The sequence below is a fragment of the Delphinus delphis genome, chromosome 16, assembly GCF_949987515.2.
Source record: "Delphinus delphis chromosome 16, mDelDel1.2, whole genome shotgun sequence".
NCBI lineage: Eukaryota > Metazoa > Chordata > Mammalia > Artiodactyla > Delphinidae > Delphinus > Delphinus delphis.
The window spans coordinates 15,205,723-15,225,262 of NC_082698.1; the positions used below are offsets into that span (position 1 = coordinate 15,205,723).

Genomic DNA, 19,540 nt, shown 5'->3' on the forward strand with positions numbered 1-19,540 from the left:
GTCCTGTGCTATGTTGGGAAATTCCTTACCCTTAGTTTAAAATACATTTCCCCTCCTCTAAAGAAACATATACTCTAGGAGCTACAACTATAATCCTTATCTCCCACCTATAAGAGGTGATGTGAAAGAACTGTTATGTTTCCCCACCTAGGCTACACAACAGGAGTACATGAAAGCCACCCACTCTGTCCCATCCGCTTCACCTTCAGAGGCACAATTACACAGACTTAAAAGAAAACTCTACTCACCACAGCCCCTGAAATCCTTCTGTACCTTCATCACCCATTCCTAGCAAAAGCCCCTACCAAGAGCCTACCTTTGCCTCTACTTACTGCAAAGAGGTTTCCTCTTTGCCACTTTCACTCTACTAGAAACATGGAGGGGCTGACACCAACCAAGATAAAAGGATGGAAAATCCTTTCTCACCATCAAGAGATAGGAGTAAGGGGGGAAAACTCCTACCACTTCCACAATAAGGAAGGAGCAATTCCCCCTTTGTAGTTTCCTGATCTCTTCTTCAGCTTGAAGAATGTTCACCTCCATGCCACTTGAGCAAAGAACTCCCATTACACACTTTGGACATCTTCACAACCTGGAACTGTTCTTCTAAAATTCAGAAGTCTTACACTCCAAGATTACACTCTGACCACAAACACCTAGTTTCCAATCTATTTCTTCACTTCTTACTCTTAACATCATCTGTACATTCCAGCTGGGTAGAGATTTTCAAAAATTAGGTAGCATATAATTCAGCTACATAAAAGGTAAAACAGGCTTCTTCTATTTCTAATGCCATTTCTACAATGCATTCTAAGTTTCAAGTAATTAACTTATTTTTAATTTGTAGCAATCATGTTCTTGGATTGAGAACCATATTGACATGGTTAATCTAGATCAGGGCTCCATAAACTACTGGCCTATTGCCGATTTGTGTAAATGAAGTTTTATTGGAACACAGCTACACCCATTTGTTTACATATATCTAAGATTGTTAACATGCTACAAGAACAGAGTTGAGTATTGGCAACAGAGACCATCTGGTGTACAAAGCCTAAAATATCTACTATCTGGCCCTTTACAGAAAAAGTTTTGCCAATCCCTGTCTAGATGCCTGCACATGCCCATATGCCTTGCCAATGTCTCATCTTGCTGAAACTGCCCAGTCTAGAGCCCTTAATCAAATAAGCATGCTGAGCTGTTTATAACACAGGAATGGCCACTACTAAATGCAGGAAAACCAGCACAAACATGAAACAGAACTAAAATTAAATCAATTAAAGTTTTATTCTCTATCCTAGCCATGAATACAAAATTTGATTAAGACATTTTAAACATAAGAAAAATGCAATAGTTTTAACATTATAAAGTATTACAGGAAACAATAAATCCTGTTTATCAAAGTATCTGGTTTTACTGCCAGCATAACCACTCTACAAAGAAGAATCAGATCCACTCAGGGCTAGTCTTTACACAGAGTTGCCTTTGGAAGCCAACCTCACATGCAAGTCTTTTGTTAAATAGTGTTTTTATTTAAAATATTATTTAATATTTATTGATTTCTTTTTAAACAATATGAAGAGAACCTCTAGATTATATTATGGGTATTTTTTTCCTCTCTGCACTACGATACATTATTGTATTACACCGTGCTGAGCTTGCATTTCTTGTTTTCTTTATAGTGCATTCTGCATCCCTCACTCCCAAGTCTGCATTGTCTGTCCACCTGATCCCTAATGAAAGTTTAGGTGACCTTGTCTGCTAGAGCAGAAGTCTCCAAACCATAATCATCATGCTCTCTTATCAGTAAGAATTTTTATTATGTAACTCAAGTAAATGTATATTTACATGTTAATAAACATATACTACTTTAAATATTGTGCACTATGAAGTATAAATTTTAAAAATCAAAATTAAAAATAATAGTAGTATAAGCCCTAATGCTTTCTTCCCACACTCCAGTAAGTCACCTTGGGTATCATCCCACTTTTTTTTGTTTTTTTTGTGTTTTTTTTGCGGTACGCGGGCCTCTCACTGTTGTGGCCTTTCCCGTTGCGGAGCACAGGCTCCGGACGCGCAGGCCCAGTGGCCATGGCTCACGGGCCCAGCCGCTCCATGGCATGTGGGATCTCCCCAGACCGGGGCACGAACCCGTGTCCCCTGCATCGGCAGGCGGACTCTCAACCACTGCGCCACCAGGGAAGCCCTGTCCCACTTTGAATGATCATTAATTTGTACAAATCATATCCTGGCCACAAAGGTACTGACTTTATTAGCTAATCATAAAATCATAAAATAAATGGCAAGCAATATTCTTGGCATGGGAGATAAAACTGTGAGTCATGGAAGGTCTCTAGAAAGCAGATTAGTAGTGGCCTGGGGGACAGGGAGAGAATGGAGCGTGAATGCTCTTGAATCCAAGGTTTACTTTATGCAATGATAAAATGTTCTAAAATTATGGTTACAGTTGCACAACTCTCTAAGTGCATCTTAAAAACCATTAAATTGTGTACTTTAAACTAGTGAGATTTATGTTATGTAAATTACATCTCAATAAAGCTATTAAAATAAAAAACAAGAAAAACTAAGTAAAAAAAGTCTCTGCCCTCCTGGACCTTACATTCCAGAACAATGCTGTCCAACAGAACTTCCTGCAATGATAGAAATGTTCTATACATGTCCCGTACGGTAGCCTCTAAGCACACGTGGCTACTGAGCACTTGAAATGTGGTCGGTGCAAAAAAATGAACGGAACTTTTAAAATTTAATTTTAATAAATTTTAACAGCCACATGCGGATAGTGACTGACACATTGGACAACTTAGTGCTAGAAAGAGGGAAGACAATATACGAACAGCAAATAAATGTAGAGCATATAAAGTAATGATACATGTCAAATAGAGGGGATGATGGAGCACTCCCCATCATACAGATAGATACCTATAGAAATACGTCAGGTGTGTGTGTGTACATATATACACACACATATATGTATACATATAAATACATAGAGATATTCATTGTATCTATATGTACCTACATGTAATATAGATGTTCAGATTATTTGAATACTATAATATTTCAATTAATAGGAAATTTTTTTTATCCTGTTGTATAATCTTCCTAAGCTTTTTTGAAAAAATAAATTAAAAAACTACTTTTGAAATCATTCCATGTGTTGAAAAAATGTTTTTTAGTTCTACGTACACAGTGACCATTATTTGGGTTCCTTTTCTACAGTACAGTGATGCTCACCATTTTGAGATCCGAGATCACTTTTGAGAATCTTGTAAAAGCTACTACCACCTGCCTAGAAAAATTCGTATAAATAATATTTTATATACAAATCTGAGGATTCACCAACCACTCACAGCCTATCCAGGAACGTGACATTAAAAGTTCCTGTTATAATATACATTTAAATAATCAACAAGCTTGGAGATAAATAAAATATTGCTATATCATAGAAAATTATTTAATGAGCTTAGACTTTTCTTATGGCATCTCTGTGTACTGTAAAACGCACTCATTCATACTAACTTCACAAAGGACACGTAAGAACTCTGTAGAACAATACTCTCTTTTCACTGAAGAATAAATAAGACATGACTGAGAAACTAGAAGAAACAGGCAAAACTTTAGAAGAGCTACAAGAATCTCAGCCTGGTCACCTAACGGGTATGTTACTCAAACTCCCTAAGCCTCAAGTTTCCTTGTGTGCAAAACAGTTATAACAATAATGCTTATTTCACAAGATTGTTTTAAAACCGTAATGCCATAAAACTTATCAAGTGTTCAGTAAAGCAGCAAACTAAATCCATGCAACATTCATGGCACATTGGCAGAAATAGATCTCAATCCCATGTCAGTTTGGTATCAAAACTCATGATCCTAAGTACCCCTATGCTATCTGGAAATCCAGAAGATTATGAATTTATAACTGAGGAGAAACTTCTTATTGAAGAGTAGAAGATGGCTTGCTATAGAAAATGAGCCAGAAAGACATGTTTGGCAACTCAGCTATCACTTAGTAGCTATCAGACTTTGCATAAATAATTGCTTCAGGTCTTTCACTCTCTATTCCCACTGTAAAATGAGAATAACAACATCTACCTCACAGGATTTTCATCAGCAATAAAAAAGGCAAATCAGGTAAAAGCTTTTTCCACCACATAATATCATTTCTCCTCTAAACTCATAATTTAACGTGTGAAATGTTAGTTTTAATGCTATTAATATTAGTCTTACATGAAATAGTTAGAATAATAAATTCTACTTTCTGGAAAAAATTCATTATTAGCATAATTATATTGTCATAAAATACAAATGAAGGCTGGCATAAAACTTAATACATCAAAACGTGAAAAATGATCTTAAATCTTCTATTTTTTTTATGAGACAGAGAATCAACTTGAAAATTCCTAATTTATACAGTGCTTTTATTTTTTAAACGCTTATTTTACCTACCAAAAAAAAAAAAAAAAAAGAATCTCTCCCTCCCCACTGGAGGAGACAAATGACAATAGAGTCAGCTTCCCTTATCCTCCTAACAAGAGAATGGAAACAAATTACAAAGATGAGGAAGGTGAAAAAGGGGATTCTTTAAATCTGTGTATGAAGTCCTGGGCATGCCCTCGGGTGCAATATGTGAAACTGATCAGAATCAACACAGCAAAACTAAATTGTAACTAAGTGGGCAGTCTAATCTCAGCACAGAAGAGAGCCAGCACACTCCTAGGATATGGCCAAGAGAAATTAAAACGTATGTCCATGCCAAAACCTGTACACAAAAAATTCATAGCAGCATTATTCACAGTAGCCAAAAGGTAGAAGAAACAACCCAAATGTCCACCAGCTGATAAAGAGAAAAACAAATGTGGAATACCAATACAATAAAACTTGACAACATGCTAAGTAAGTGAAAGAAGTCAGTGACAAAGAACATATAATTATATGATTCCATTTCTATGAAATGTCCATAATAAACAAGCTCATAGAGAAAGTAGATTAGCAGCGCCTAGACTGGTGAAATTAGTGGGTAGGGAAAATGGAAAGTGACTGCAAACGGGTGTGGGTTTGCCTTATGGGGTGATGAAAAAGTTCTAAAACTAGAGAGTGGTGACGGTTGCACTCTTAATATACTCTCTGAATATACTAAAGACCACTGAATCATACACTTTAAAATGGTATTATGACATGTATGAATATTATGGTATATAAATTATAACTCAATAAAGCTGTACTTTTAAAAAGTGAGCTAGGTCATACATGCCAAAACGAGCTAACTGCCTCCAGAACAGAATATTTAAATAGGAACAAGAGTCTCATACACAATACTCAAAATATCCAGGATACAATCCAAAATTACTTGCCATACAAAATCTCAACGCATCTGAGAAGAGATAATCAGCAGGTACCAGCACTGACATGACAAGGATCCTGGAATTATCTGTCAAGAATCTTAGAGCAGCTCTCAGAAAAATGGCCCAATAAGCAGCTTCAGACACTTTTGGAACAAATACAAAAATATACGTTTCAGCAAAGAAACAGAAGATGTAAAGAAGAACAAAATGGAAAAATATAACAAATGAAACGTTTTATAAAAACTCACAAGAGGGGTCCAAGAGCAGAACAGAGAAGATAGAGGAAAGAATCAGTGGATATAGAGATACGTAAATAAAAATCATCCAGTCTGAAGAGAGAGAAAACAGACTGAAGGAAATGAACAGAGCTTTAGTGACTTAAAAGTTAGTAACAAAAGATCTAACATTTGTCTCATTGGAGTCACAGAAGGAGAGGAAAAAGTGTGGAGCTGAAAACAATATCTGAAGAAATGATAACAGAAATTTTTGCAAATTTTGAAAAAGATGTAAACTTACAGAACAAGAAGCTGAGCAAAAAATAAGCAAGGTAAACAAAGAATTCCACACCCACACATATCATAACCAAATTTCTGAAAACCTAAGAGGAAAAAAAAAAAGAAAGAAAGAGGAAGATGACACACTACCTAGAGGAGAACAACAATTTGAATGACAACAGATCCCTCATCAGAAACCTTGGCACCACTCACTACCTTAAATACTCCAGTTCTTAGGCAAAGGAAGATATGATCAAATTTGTGTTCTATCAAGCAAACTCTGGCAGCAATAAAGGACAGATGAGCAAGAGAAAAAAACAGAAACAGAAAGATAAATTAAAGGGCTACTGCACAAAAAAAAAAAAAAAAAAAAAAGGGCTACTGCAACAACCCAAGAAAGAAAACTTCAGGACTTTACAAAAACGATGGCCGGAGAGATGGCAAGGGTGGCAAACCTTGAGAGAACGGCAGCAGCACATGCATACGCAGATCAAATCCTAAGAGAAATTCTGTCTCTTCAAAAGCAAGAATAACTGGGGAAAAGTGCCCCTTCAAGCCAAAGAGTGTGGGGGGAATCCTAAGGAAGAGGGAGCTGAAGATGCAGATACCCTAATTCTGTATATGAACCCACATAAGACTCAAGCTCAATCTGAGCTGCTCACGTGTGGGACAGACCAAAAAGCAGCTTATCACAGGCTCTGAGAAGTGAATTAAAATTTAAAACACCACAAAGTCTCAGACTAATCCCTGAGTGGCATGTGTGCATTTAGATCCAAAGCTTTGAAAATGGAACGAAGATTAGAACCACTGCCCTCCGAAAGCAAGACAGAAAATTTGCTACTTGTACCTAACCGGTTAGTTGCCTACTAAATAAAAATAAATAAGTAAATAAATAAATCAGCATTCTCCAGGGAATAACAGGACCAAGAACCTATATAACATTCAGAACATCCAGAATAAATCCAAAATCACTCAACATACAAAGAACCAGGAATATGTAACAGATTCTCAATGGAAAAGATAATCAATAGATGTCACTCCTGAGAAAATCCAGAAATTGGAATCATCAGACAAAGACGTTAGGTATTAAAACTGTACTCCATGGGATAAAGGTAAAGACACTTAAATGAAATGGGAGGAGAAGTTTTCAACAGGGAAATAGAAATCATAAAAAAGAACACGACAGAAATGTGGGGACTGAAAACTATATCTTAACTTTGAAAATGACTGGATGGGTTCGAAAGCATAGTGGAGATTGCAGAGGCAACCGTCAGTGAAGTTGATGACAGTTCAACAGAAATTGTACAATCTAAAGAAAGAAAAAAAAGAGTTAAAAAAAAAAAGAGAGAGAACAGAGCCTCAAGAATTTTGTTTAAGCCTAACATTAGTATCACCGAAGTCCCAGAAAGAGAAGGGAAAAAGACCGGTGCAGAAAAAATATATTTGAAGAAATAACGGTTTTTAGAAAAATTCTGTATTTGTGAAAGACATAAATATAAATTCAAGATGCTCAGCAAACCCTAGCCACGGTAAATTCAAAGAAAGCTACACACAGATACATCAGAATCTGAACTGCTAAAAACAAAAGTTGCATAAAAAGCTTGGAAGTAGCTAGAAAAAAAATGAAATGATACATACGGGGGAAAATCATTAGAATGACTGCAGATTTCAGAAACTATGCAGGCCAGAAGAGAGTCAAGCAACATCTTTAAAACACTGAAAGAAAGGAACTGTCAACCCAGAATTCTGTACTTGGGAAAATATCTTTCAGTAAAAAAGGCAAAATATTCTCAAAACAAGGAAAACTAAGAAAGTCCATCAGCAGCAGTTGTGCTCAAAAAGAAATCCAAAAGAAAGTGATTCAGACAAAAGGGAAATGACACTAAGAGTTAATTTATAACTTGAGAAATAAACAAAGAGCAAAAGGAAGAGCAGATATCTGAGAAAATATAAAAGACTATTTTCCTCCTCTTAGGTTCTTTAAGGTATGTATGATTGTTGAAAGCAAAATTTATAACTTTATCAGATGAGATTTGCCATACATGTAGATGTGATTATATGACAATTATAGCAAAGGTCAGCAGGTGAAGATAAATGGACCTATATGGTTCCAAAATTTCTTAATTTTCCTGAAGTAATATATTACTAACTCTAAATAGACTATAAAAAGTTAGCTATTCATAGTGTAATCACTATCACACTAGCATAACCCCTAAAAAATAATACAAAGACATATACCAAAAGGGCCAACAGAAAATTAAAATGGAATGCTAAAAAATATCCAAATACATTAAATGTAAATAGTCTCAACAAACCAATATAAAGACAGATTATTAGACTGGATTTTATATATATATATACACATACACATACATATATACACACACACACATCATTCTTTCCAAGTCAAAAAAGATACATCATGCAAACAATAAGCAGAAGAAAGCTAGTGTGGCTATTAATATCAAAGTAGATTTCAAAGTAAAAAGAATTACCAAAGAAAAAGAGATGGGAAACTATATTATGATGAATGGGTCTGTTCACCAAAAGACATAACAATTCTAACTGTATATGCATCTCAAAAAAAGCTTCAAAATACAAGAAGCAAAACTGACAGAAATGAAAGGAAACAAACAGATAAATTCATAAATACAGTGGGAGACTTCAACACTCCTCTTTCAGTAATCAACAGAACAAGTAGATAGAATATCATTAGGGATACAGAAGATCTAAACAACATAAACAACCAACTGACCTTCTTGACATTTCTGTAACACTCCATTCAACAGCAGAATGTATATTCTTTGAACTGCACATGTAACATTCACCACGATAGACCATATTCTGTCCAAAAAACAAGTCTTAACAAATTTATAAAAACTAGAATCATAAAAGGTATGTTCTTTGAACATAATGGAATTTAACTAGAAATAAATAAAAGAAAAAGCTCTGGTAAATTCCCAAATATTTGGAAATTAAACAAAACAGTTCTACATAAGCCAAAGAGAATGTCTCAAGGTAAATCATAATTTAGTTCAATTACACTGAATGAAAATCAAAGTACTACATCCCATAATATGTGAGATTCAGCTAATGCAGTGCTTAGAAGAACATGTATAGCATTCAAATGCTTTTATTAAAAGGAAGAAACAACTCAAATTAATGATCTAAGCTTTTCATCTTAAGAAACTAGAATAAATAAAAGTAAGTTAAAACCAAAGGAAGCAGGGATTCCCTGGCGATCCAGTGCTTAAGCCCTGGGCTTAACCAGTGCCAGATCAGATGCCACGGACCTGGGTTCAATCCCTGCTCAGGAACTAAGATCCTGCAAGCTGCGTGGCGTGGCAAAAATAAAATAAAATAAAATAAAATAAAGAAGCAGCAATCAATGAAACTGAAAAAACAAGAAAAGAAAAAATAGCAGGAATCAATGAAACGAAACACATATTCTTTGAAAAGATTGATAACATTAATGTCTAGCCAGACTAAGCAAGAAAAAAGAAAACATAAACTACCGATATCAGAAATGGAAGAAGAAATATCACTAAAGACCCCACAGACTTTAAAAGGATGATAAGGAAATATTATGAACAACTTTATGCCCATAAATTTGAAAACTCAGATGAAATGGACCCATTCTCTGTCAGATACAATCTGCCAAAACTCACTCAAGAAATAGATAAAATGAATATCCCTGCATCTATTTAAAAAATTGAGTTCACAGCTGCAAGCCTTCCACAAAGAAATTCCAGGCCCAAATGGCATCAAACATTTACCAAACATTTAAGAAAAACATTTACCAAACATTTAAGAAAAACATTTACCAAACATTTAAGAAAAAAGTAATACCAAGTCTACATAAATCCTTCCAGAAAACATAAGAAGAGGGAGCATTTCCTAACCCATTTTATAAGGTTAGCATTACACCATAAGGAAACCAAAGACATTTCAAGAAAAGAAAATTACAGAACAATATCTCTCATGAACACAGAAGCAAAAATCCTCAACGAAATATTAGCAAATTAAATCCAGCAATATATAAGAAGTATAATATATTGGGACCAAGTGGAGTTTACCCCAGGAATGTAAGGCTGATTAAACATTTGAAAATCAATCAATTTAATTCACCAATATTAACAAACAAAAAGAAGAAAAACCAAACGACTGTCTCAATAGATATAGAAGAAACATGTGACAAAATTCAACATCCATACACGACTGTAAATGGAAACATTCTCAGCTTTTTTTCCTCCTGTGTAGGAAAAAATCCAGTTCTTCTCTACTGTGTGCTTCTTCCCCATAAGTCTCCTTTACTAGTCACACAACCTTCGCTTCCGGTCACCAAATGTATGGAGGTTTTTCCCCACCACCAAGGAATTCACAGGCAACAGCAGAGTGTCCAAGAATTCAACTCAATTCTGACACTATCTAACAGGAAACAGCATCAGATCGCACAGGTTAAGGTTTCAGTCCCACAAGACTGCCCCCCCACTGAACCCTGCCCCACTTCAGAAACCAGTTGCAAGCCCAGATACCACCTATGCTTCTGACCAACTGGCCATAGACTAGGGGATCCAAGGACCCCTTCCTTGGGTTTAATTAATTTGCTAGAGAGGCTCACAGAACTCAGACAAACAGTTTATTTACTAGATCACTAGTTTATTATAAAAGGATATAATTCAGGAACAGCCAGGTAGAAGAGCTACATAGGGTAATACATGGGCGAAGGGGTTCAGTGTTTCCCTGCCCTGTTAAGGTGCATCACTCTCCCAGCACCTTCGTGTGTTCACTAGAAGCTCTCAGAACCCCAAACTTTGGGGATTTTATGGAGGCTTTATCATGTAGGCATGATTCAGCATATCTCTACTTTCAGCCATTCTCCCTTCTCAACAGAACGGGGCCCAGGGCTGAAGATTCCAAGCTTCAAACCATGACTTGGCCTTTCTGGTAACTAGCCCTCATCCAGAAGCCATCCAGGAGCTACTACTATCACCAGGGAAATTACAAGGGTTTCAGCAGCCCTGTGTTAGGAACAAAGGTAAAAGATGAACATTAGAACAAGAGATGCTTCTAGTGTTCTTATCACTTAGGAAATTATAACGGTTTTAGGAACTCTGTGCCAGGAACCAGGGGCAGAGACCAATATACATTTTTCCGTTATCTCAACTCTCAAAATTAGGAATAGTAGGGAACTTCTTGAACCTAATAAAGGGCATTTATTTTTAAAAAGCCTGACATGCAACTAACATGATACTTCATGTTTAAAGACTGAATGTTTTCCACCTAAGATTGGAAACAAGGCAAGGATATCCACTCTTGTACTCATATTCAACATCAGGTTGAAGTCCTAGCGAGTACAACAGAACAAGAAGAAAAATAAGGGCATATAATGGGAAAGGAAGAAGTAAAACAGATGCTATGATCGTCTGTATAGAAAGCCCCAAAGAATCTACAAAAAAAAAAAGCTACTGAAACTGAGTTTAGCAACACTGCAGGATACAAGGTCAATATACAAAAATCAATTGCATTTCTACATAATGAAAAAGAACAATTAGAAACTGAAATTAAAGGAAACTATCAATTACAATAGCATCAAAGAATACAAACTATTTAGGTATAAATCTAACAAAATGTATGCAGTATCTGTATCTGAAAAAAGAAATCAATGAAAACCTAAATAAATGAAGAAATATATCATGTTGATGGACAAGAAAGTTCAATATTGTCTAGATGTCAATTCTTCCCAAAATGATCTCTTGAATCAACAAAATCTCAATCAAAATCCCAGCTTTTTTTTTTAAGAAATTGACAAACTGATTCTAAAATTTATGTGGAAAAGCAAATGAACTAGAAAAACCAAATGAATTTTCAAAAACAGAAGCAGAGTTGGAGGAATCTCACTATCTAATTTTAAGTCTTACTATAAAGGGACTTTCCTGGTGGTACAGTGATTAAGAACCTGCCTGCCAATGCAGGGGACACGGGTTCAAGCCTTGGTCCGGGAAGATCCCACATGCCACGAAGCAACTAACCCCCTGTGCCACAACTACTGAGCCTGCACTCTAGAGCCCGTGAGCCACAACTACTGAGCTCATGTGCTGCAACTACTGAAGCCTGCACACCTAGAGTCCCTGCCCCACAACAAGAGAAGCCACCACAATGAGAGGCCCGCACACCGCAATGAAGAGGCAACCACTCGACACAACTAGAGAAAGCCCTCATGCAGTAACAAAGACCCAACATGGCCAAAAATAAATTTAAAAAGGAAAAAGACTTACTATAAAGATCCAGTAGTCAAAAGAAATGCATTTCCCAAAGTAAAGATACATGAATCAATAGAACAGAACAGAATCAAGAAATAGATACAGAGAGAGAGACATCCACCTCATTTTCAACAAAGGGGCAAAAACATCAATGAAAAAAGGATAGTCTTTTCAGGAACTAGTCATTCCATAATGAAAAAAGGATCAATTTACCAATAGGATATAATAGAAAATTTCATGCACCTAATAACAGAGCTTCAAAATACATGAAGCAAAAATAGATGTGACTGCAGAGAAATAGATAGTTACAAAATTATAATTGAAAATTTCAATACCCCCTCTCAATAACTGACAGAAACAGAAAATCAGAAAGGTTTTATAAATCTTACATATAACATCATACTTAATGGTTAAAGATTGAATATTTTTCCTTTAAATCAAAAAACAAGACACAGCCAACCACTCTTATCACCTGTATACATCACTGTAATGGAGGTTCTAGCCAGTGAAATAAGGCAAGAAAAAGAAATGAAAGCCATCCAGATTGCACAGAAAAGGCTTATAGTATTTTTACTTGCAGACAACACAATCATCTATGTAGAAAATCATAAGGAATCTACAAAAACTACTACTACTACAACTAATAAATGAGGTTAGAAAAATTGAAGGATACAAGACCAAATACAAAAATCAGTTGTATTTTCATATTTTACACACACACACACACGTATATATAATTTACAATAGCAGCAAAATATATTAAATACTTAGGGGAAAATCTGACAGAAGAGTTGTAAGACCTGTTCACTGAAAACTTTTAAATATTTTTGAGAGATTAAAGAAGACTTAAATAAATGGAGAGATATACCATGTTCACAGGTAAGAAAACTCAATATCGATACGGTGTCAACTGTCCCCCAGACTGATGTATAGATTCAATACAGTCCCAAATAAAATCCCAGCAGGTTTTTTTGTAGAAACTGACAAGCTGATTCTGAAATTCATGTGGAAATGCCAAGGACATAGAGTAGCCAAAATAACTGAAAAAGAACAAAATTGAAGGACTTAAACTCCCTGAATTCAAGACTTATAAAGCTATAATAATCTTGACATACAAATAGATCAGTGGAACAGAGTCCAGAAACAGACACACAAATATATGAACAACTGGTTTCAACAAAGATGCCAAACCACTTTAGTAGAGAAAGGATAGTTTTTTTCAACAAATGGTCCTAGAATAATTGGATATCTATATGCAAAAAAAAAAAAAATTGAGATCCATACCTCTCACTAGATGTGGAATTAACTCAAAATGGACTATAAACCTAATTGTAAAATCTAAAACTACAAAACTTCTAGGGAAAAAAAATAAAGAAAATCTTTGGTTTAGGCAAAGGCTTCTTAGATATTGTGCCTAAAGCACAATCCATAAAAGGAAAAAAATGATAAACTGGAATTGAAATTTAAAACTTCTGTTCTTTTTTTTTTTTTTAAACTTCTGTTCTTTGAAATCACCGTTAAGAGAATGAAAAGACAAGCCCCAACATGGGAGAAAATATTTGCCAATGATATATCTGATAAGGAGCTAGTATCCAGAATATATAAAGAACTCATAAAAATCAGTAATAAGAAAAAACAATTTTAAAAATGTGCAAAAGATATGAACAGATACCTCACCAAAGAAGATCTACAGATGGCAAGTAAGCACATAAGATGCTCTCATTAGTCATTAGGGAAATGCAAAATAAAATCACAATGAGATACCACTACACACCTATTAGAACCGCTAAAATTTAAGACTGACCATACCAAGTGTTGATGAGGGTGTAAATTAACTGGAACATTCATACCCTGCTGGTGGGAATGTAAAAGATACAACTACTTTGAAAAAGAGTTTTGTCATTTTGTTAGAAATCTATACTGAAGGAAAGCGGCTCAGTTAGTTGCCTGGGGACAGGGAGAGGCAGCGGAAAGGAGAGGGAGGGAATACAAAGGGGCACATGAAACTTTTGAGTGTGATTGATACTTTTTTTTTTTTTTTTTTTTGCGTTACGCGGGCCTCTCACTGTTGTGGCCTCTCCCGTTGCAGAGCACAGGCTCCTGACGCGCAGGCCCAGTGGCCATGGCTCACGGGCCCAGCCGCTCCGCGGCATGTGGGATCTTCCCGGACCGGGGCACGAACCCGTGTCCCCTGCATCGGCAGGCGGACTCTCAACCACTGCGCCACCAGGGAAGCCCTGATTGATACTTTTGTGATCTTGATTGTGGTGATAGTTTAAGAGGTGCATATATATGTCCAAACTTTTTAAATTGTACAGTTTATTGCATGTCAATTATACCCCAATAAAGCTCTCAAAAATAATTTTTAAGAAAAAATTACAATTGTAATAATTCATTATGAAAGTGCTAAAAAGTAAAAATAGTGCTATAAGAGTACATAACGAGGGGTCACATAGTCTGAGGAGTCAGAAAAGCTTCCTTTAGACACTAGTATAAGCTAAAATTCAAAGGATGCTTAGTAATAAGTCAAGCAAAGACCACATAGGAAAGACGGTTCAGAGAGATGTATGCATATGTGTAAAATGCCCTGAGTCCAAAAGGAATGTGACACTTTCAAGGAACTTTAAAAGACCCAGGCAGGAAAACAGGAAGGGTGAGTCTGATCTGCTAAAGGAACCAAATTATGTAGACACATGGTCTTGAAAACCATGCTAGTACAAGCAATTTATCAATTTAGGATCCTAGAAACACTCAATTTAAATTATTTTAAAATCTATTGTGTGATTTTATGGTTTAATAATGTAAAAAGAACCCATGGATATAAATTACATATTATAATCTTAGTTTGAAATAAAGAAGACCTGGGGACAGGGAATATTCAATTTAACTTTATAGTTACTGATAGCTTCCCTATTATTATTAAAAAGGATTCCAAATATGTGCATGTGTGTATGTGTGTGTGTGTGTGTGTGTGCGTGTGTGTGTGTGTGTGTGTATACACACATATGTTGGGGTTGTTTTATTTTTAATAATAACTTAGGGAATGGGGGCTTCCCTGGTGGCGCAGTGGTTGAGAGTTCGCCTGCCAATGCAGGGGACACGGGTTCGTGCCCCGGTCCGGGAAGATCCCACATGCCGCGGAGCAGCTGGGCCCGTGAGCCATGGCCGCTGAGCCTGCGCGTCTGGAGCCTGTGCTCCGCAACGGGAGAGGCCACAACAGTAAGAGGCCCACGTACTGCAAAAAATAATAACTTAGGGAAAATATTGACACATTTAACCCTGCCACTTTCTGTTTACAATAGCAACCTCACTCCTGATATTATATCTTCATTTTGCTGTCAAAATAGAAATAGACTACTTCCATTATAAATCTGTGAAATTCATTAACCATACTTGACTGACTTAAGAGATTTTGAAAATATCTATATACATTAAACACACAATAAGATTTAATAGATGATTTTAGAGAAACAGTCAATAAATCTGTTTTAATAATAAATATACATTTATAAAATATTCACAATATAATGAGTTATTTTCCAATCTCAGAACGTTAATATCAGCTACTTTGTTTACCTAAGAGAAATTAGAAGTCTTAGGTTTCTAAGTCACATAAGCAAGAAAATGTCCAAGTTTGACCTCAAATTATTAATTTATATAAACATAAATCTCAACTACTCTACAAAAATAATTCTAAAGAACTGGCTTCTAATAGAGAATGTTATTCATTCAAATAGGTTATAGTAAAACACTTTCTACTCCAATGTGATACTAAGCTACCCAAGTAAATGTAATTCAAATTTGCATATATCATATCCTTGATTATTATATTTCAAATTGGCACTGTCCTCTCTGATTCTCAGTCCTAAGTCTTTTAGTCCAGCTTTAGCTGATGATCAGTGTTTGTTCTGTTTTACCTATGAGAGGAATGGCTTGTAATTCTGAGAGTTTTATTCTTTTCAAATGGAAACAGAAGACTGAAATCAATCCTAAGAGAACTGAAGTACCACTCTGGATACCATATTTGCTTCTGCATTTCTCCCTCCAACCATCAATCTTCTGTTCTAAAGAAGCATTTGAAGGATACTCATTCCCTAGTGAAATCCCTACAGTAGGAAAAAAGCTATGTTACCATGGAACCAGCCAATTAATTTTGACACCTGCTTACCAAGATTGATCATTTTTGATGTCTGTTTGTTAGGTGGCTATCCTTCAGTTAAGTAAAAGATTTTCAAGATAATTAATGAAGTGAGAATTTCCAGTTAAAGTCTTTCCCACTGTGCTATTACTTCAAATGCTGGATAAAACAAGCCACCATCCTCAAATAAACCTTTCTTAGCTTAGCATGTACTTTACCAGGAAGAAATCTTTTCTTCTAAATTGATTCTTCCGTTTAACATTAAATACCACTTTTTTCTTGACGCTAAGAGAATACATAACAAAACACAGAGTTGTACCAGTTATATTTACTCTAACTAATAGCTTGTATTCCACAGAGAAATGAAAAAGTACTTACTAATAGGGTACAATGAATCATAGGAAACAGCTTCCAAGGAAATGAATATTCAATGATTAGTCCAGGGTTTATTGTTATTTAACTATATCTACATAAAAAAAAAAACTAGTCCTCTTTTACTCACTAATGTATCTTTCACAAACACCAACCATCTCTCTATATTATTTAAGCTGATTTTAACTTGATCTGTGATCTTTCCTACTAACTGAGACAACCTCTGCTAGTGAGGTTACAGGCTGCTGATCTGGCTGATTAGCAATTCCACTACTATAAAATGTAGACAGAAGCTTCTCAGGACTGCAGCAATTTCTGTCCTCTTTAGAGAAATGGAGCAATTCCACCCACCCAAAGGCCAATGTCCCTAACTTACACATGAACCAGGCAATCTTCCTATTTATGTACCAAAGGATATAAAAAATGGATGTGGCTTTTTTCATTGTTGACTATCAGTTCATATGTTCAAAATCCTCTCTTGCTAGGTAAAGAGGCTGGCTGTTATGATCAAAGCAAAAGTTTAAAAACATTTAATTTATAAAGACTGCTAACACAAGCACAGTTCGATAAGATATCTTTGCAGACCTTGAAACACTTTTTTAAACTTTTAATTAGTACCTCCACCAAATTTTTTTTAAATATAAAACTACAGTACTATGGCTACTTTGTGAAATTATGAAGCTAGGAAACATTTTAACTTATTGCTACAGATGAATTTCATAAAACTTCATTCTGAGATTTCACTTCCAAAAATCTCCTGTCAATTAATTTAAACAGTAAGATCTACTTAAATTAAAAGGTCCCATTTTTAAAAATACATTTTTACAATGAGTTTTCAGGGGCACTGTCTTAACTGGCAAGTTTTTTTTCAAAAAGAGGAAAATATGCTGTTTAAAACTCCCAGGAAATTTTCCTATAATACATTATTAGCAGGTGAACCATATTCCTATCTTTGCCTTAGAGCCCAAGAGACAGTTCACTTACATTTTGCTATCACCCTGACAACAAGTAATCTACATAGTGCAATTTCAGAGCTACTAACCCAGCCAGCAAACTTCATGTGAAGTACCTAGAAAACCAAGAAGCTGAGGTACTTAGTGACTGTTATGTGCAAGTTGTCAGATGGACACCCTATTGGCCTCAACTATCTTATCTGCTGCTCCCCCCACATTCACCCATTTCTTTTCATATCAGACAGCAACGCAACAAACATCAACCAATGGAGGAAAGTATCTTTACTGTTGTAAAGCAAGCTGCTTAGGGCCTTGAGCTTCAAAAAAACGAAAGTGCTGCTCCCACACAACAGCTGATAGTCAAAGAACCAGTTAGAAAAATCTTTTATCTCCACCACATTAAAAAATCCAGGTATTTCATCCTCTTATCTAACCCAAAGTCACTCTTGTATTTCTCAATTCAAGACTGTCCTCGCAAATTCAACATAGTATATTGGCTTAAAGTAAATGTTCTAGAGTTAGACTGGCTGATTTGGATTGCCTCGATTTCCCTCTGTAAAACCGGTATAGTAATTCTAGTAACTCAGAGTTGGTGTGAGAAACAAACGAGGTAACCCACGTAATGGGCTCAGAACAGTGTTTGGCACATAGTAAGGCCATCATAAACTCTACTTATGATCACTATTACTAAATACACTAACATGTTAGCAGTGCTTACCTCTAGAGAGGGGAGTAGGATGGGGAAAAGGGAGGTACTGGTAGACCAGAACTTTTAACCTTTAAACTTCCGTATTGTTTGAATGCTTCACAATGCGCAAGTATTTCACGAGTTACGTGCATAATTTTTGATTAAGAAATAGTGTCCTAACAAAATGGTGTTTGGCACCGTAACTGAATGTGAAAATTTTGACGATCAGGGGACCAGAGTCGCTGCGGACAGGTGGACCATCGGGAAAGGCTTCGCATCCACGGCGGTCGGTGCGAGACGCAGGGCCCGAAGTCCCCGAGGCGCGAGGGCTGGAGGGGGACAGCGCGGGCCCCGCTCCCGCAGCGCTGCGGGTCGCTCCCAGTCGGGGGACCCGGGGCCGAGAGAAGGAGGGAGGCCGCGACGGATGCGGGGCAGGGCTGAGGTTCGGGGTCCGGCGAAGGCACTTACTTGAACCTGCCCTGGCAGTGCTGGCACTGGTCCCCCACCCAGCCCGGGTCGCAGAGGCAGGTGGAGTTGACACAGCGGCCCGAGAAGCAGGAGCCGGTCCTCTCGCAGAGCTTGGACTGGGACACCTGCGCGTAGAGCGCCAGGTAGAGGAAGCCATAGCACAGCAGCCAGCTGTTCCCGTCCAGCAGCCAGAAGGAGGCGCCGCCGCCACCGCCGCCCGCCGGCCGAGCTTTCCACGGCCCCGGGGCCGCCGGCTGCGGGGGACCAGTGCGGGCCCGGCCCCCCGGTTCCATCTTTCCCAGCGCCCCTGCCCGGCCGGGATGCGCTCTCGGGCGCCTACAGGGATGCTTCGGAGGGGAAATCTAGCCGGAGAGGAGAACACCGCGCCGCTGCCGCCGCCGCTTCTCCTCCTCACCGGCGCCTGCTCCAGTCCCGCTCCCTGGTCAGGAGGGACAGATCCCAGACGCTGTCGCCTCCGCTCGGCTCCCTCCAGTCGCACTCGGGCATCGCCTCTCCGTCTCCTGACCTTGTCCGCGGCAGGCCGAGCCCACCGCCACGCCGCCCCGGGCCGGGCCGGAGGCGGGGAGCAGGAGATGCAGGCTGCGCGGGGCGCTCCGGAGGGGACCTGCGGGAGGGGGAGGGGGACCCAGCGCGCAGCCCCGCCTCGCCCACGGCTCGCGCCAACCTCCTCAGCTCCCAGCCCGGCGCGCCCGGGAGGGCGGGGGCCACGGGAGCCCCGAGGTGGGCGCGCCCAACGCGGGAGGGGGGACTAGGGAAGCGGGGTTCAGCCTCGCCCGCCCCGGC

General features: G+C 37.8%; 1 protein-coding gene across 1 annotated transcript in view; it reads right to left on the minus strand.

The window, feature by feature from the left end:
• ATRNL1 (attractin like 1) overlaps positions 1 to 19,100 on the minus strand; it is a 672,454-nt gene extending 653,354 nt beyond the window's left edge. Inside the window, exon 1 of the mRNA XM_060034012.1 lies at positions 18,737 to 19,100. Within this exon, the coding sequence (XP_059889995.1) occupies positions 18,737 to 19,029 (293 nt within the window). The 5' untranslated portion in view covers positions 19,030 to 19,100. The remainder of the gene's footprint in view (positions 1 to 18,736) is intronic.
• Between the last annotated feature and the right edge of the window lie 440 nt (positions 19,101 to 19,540).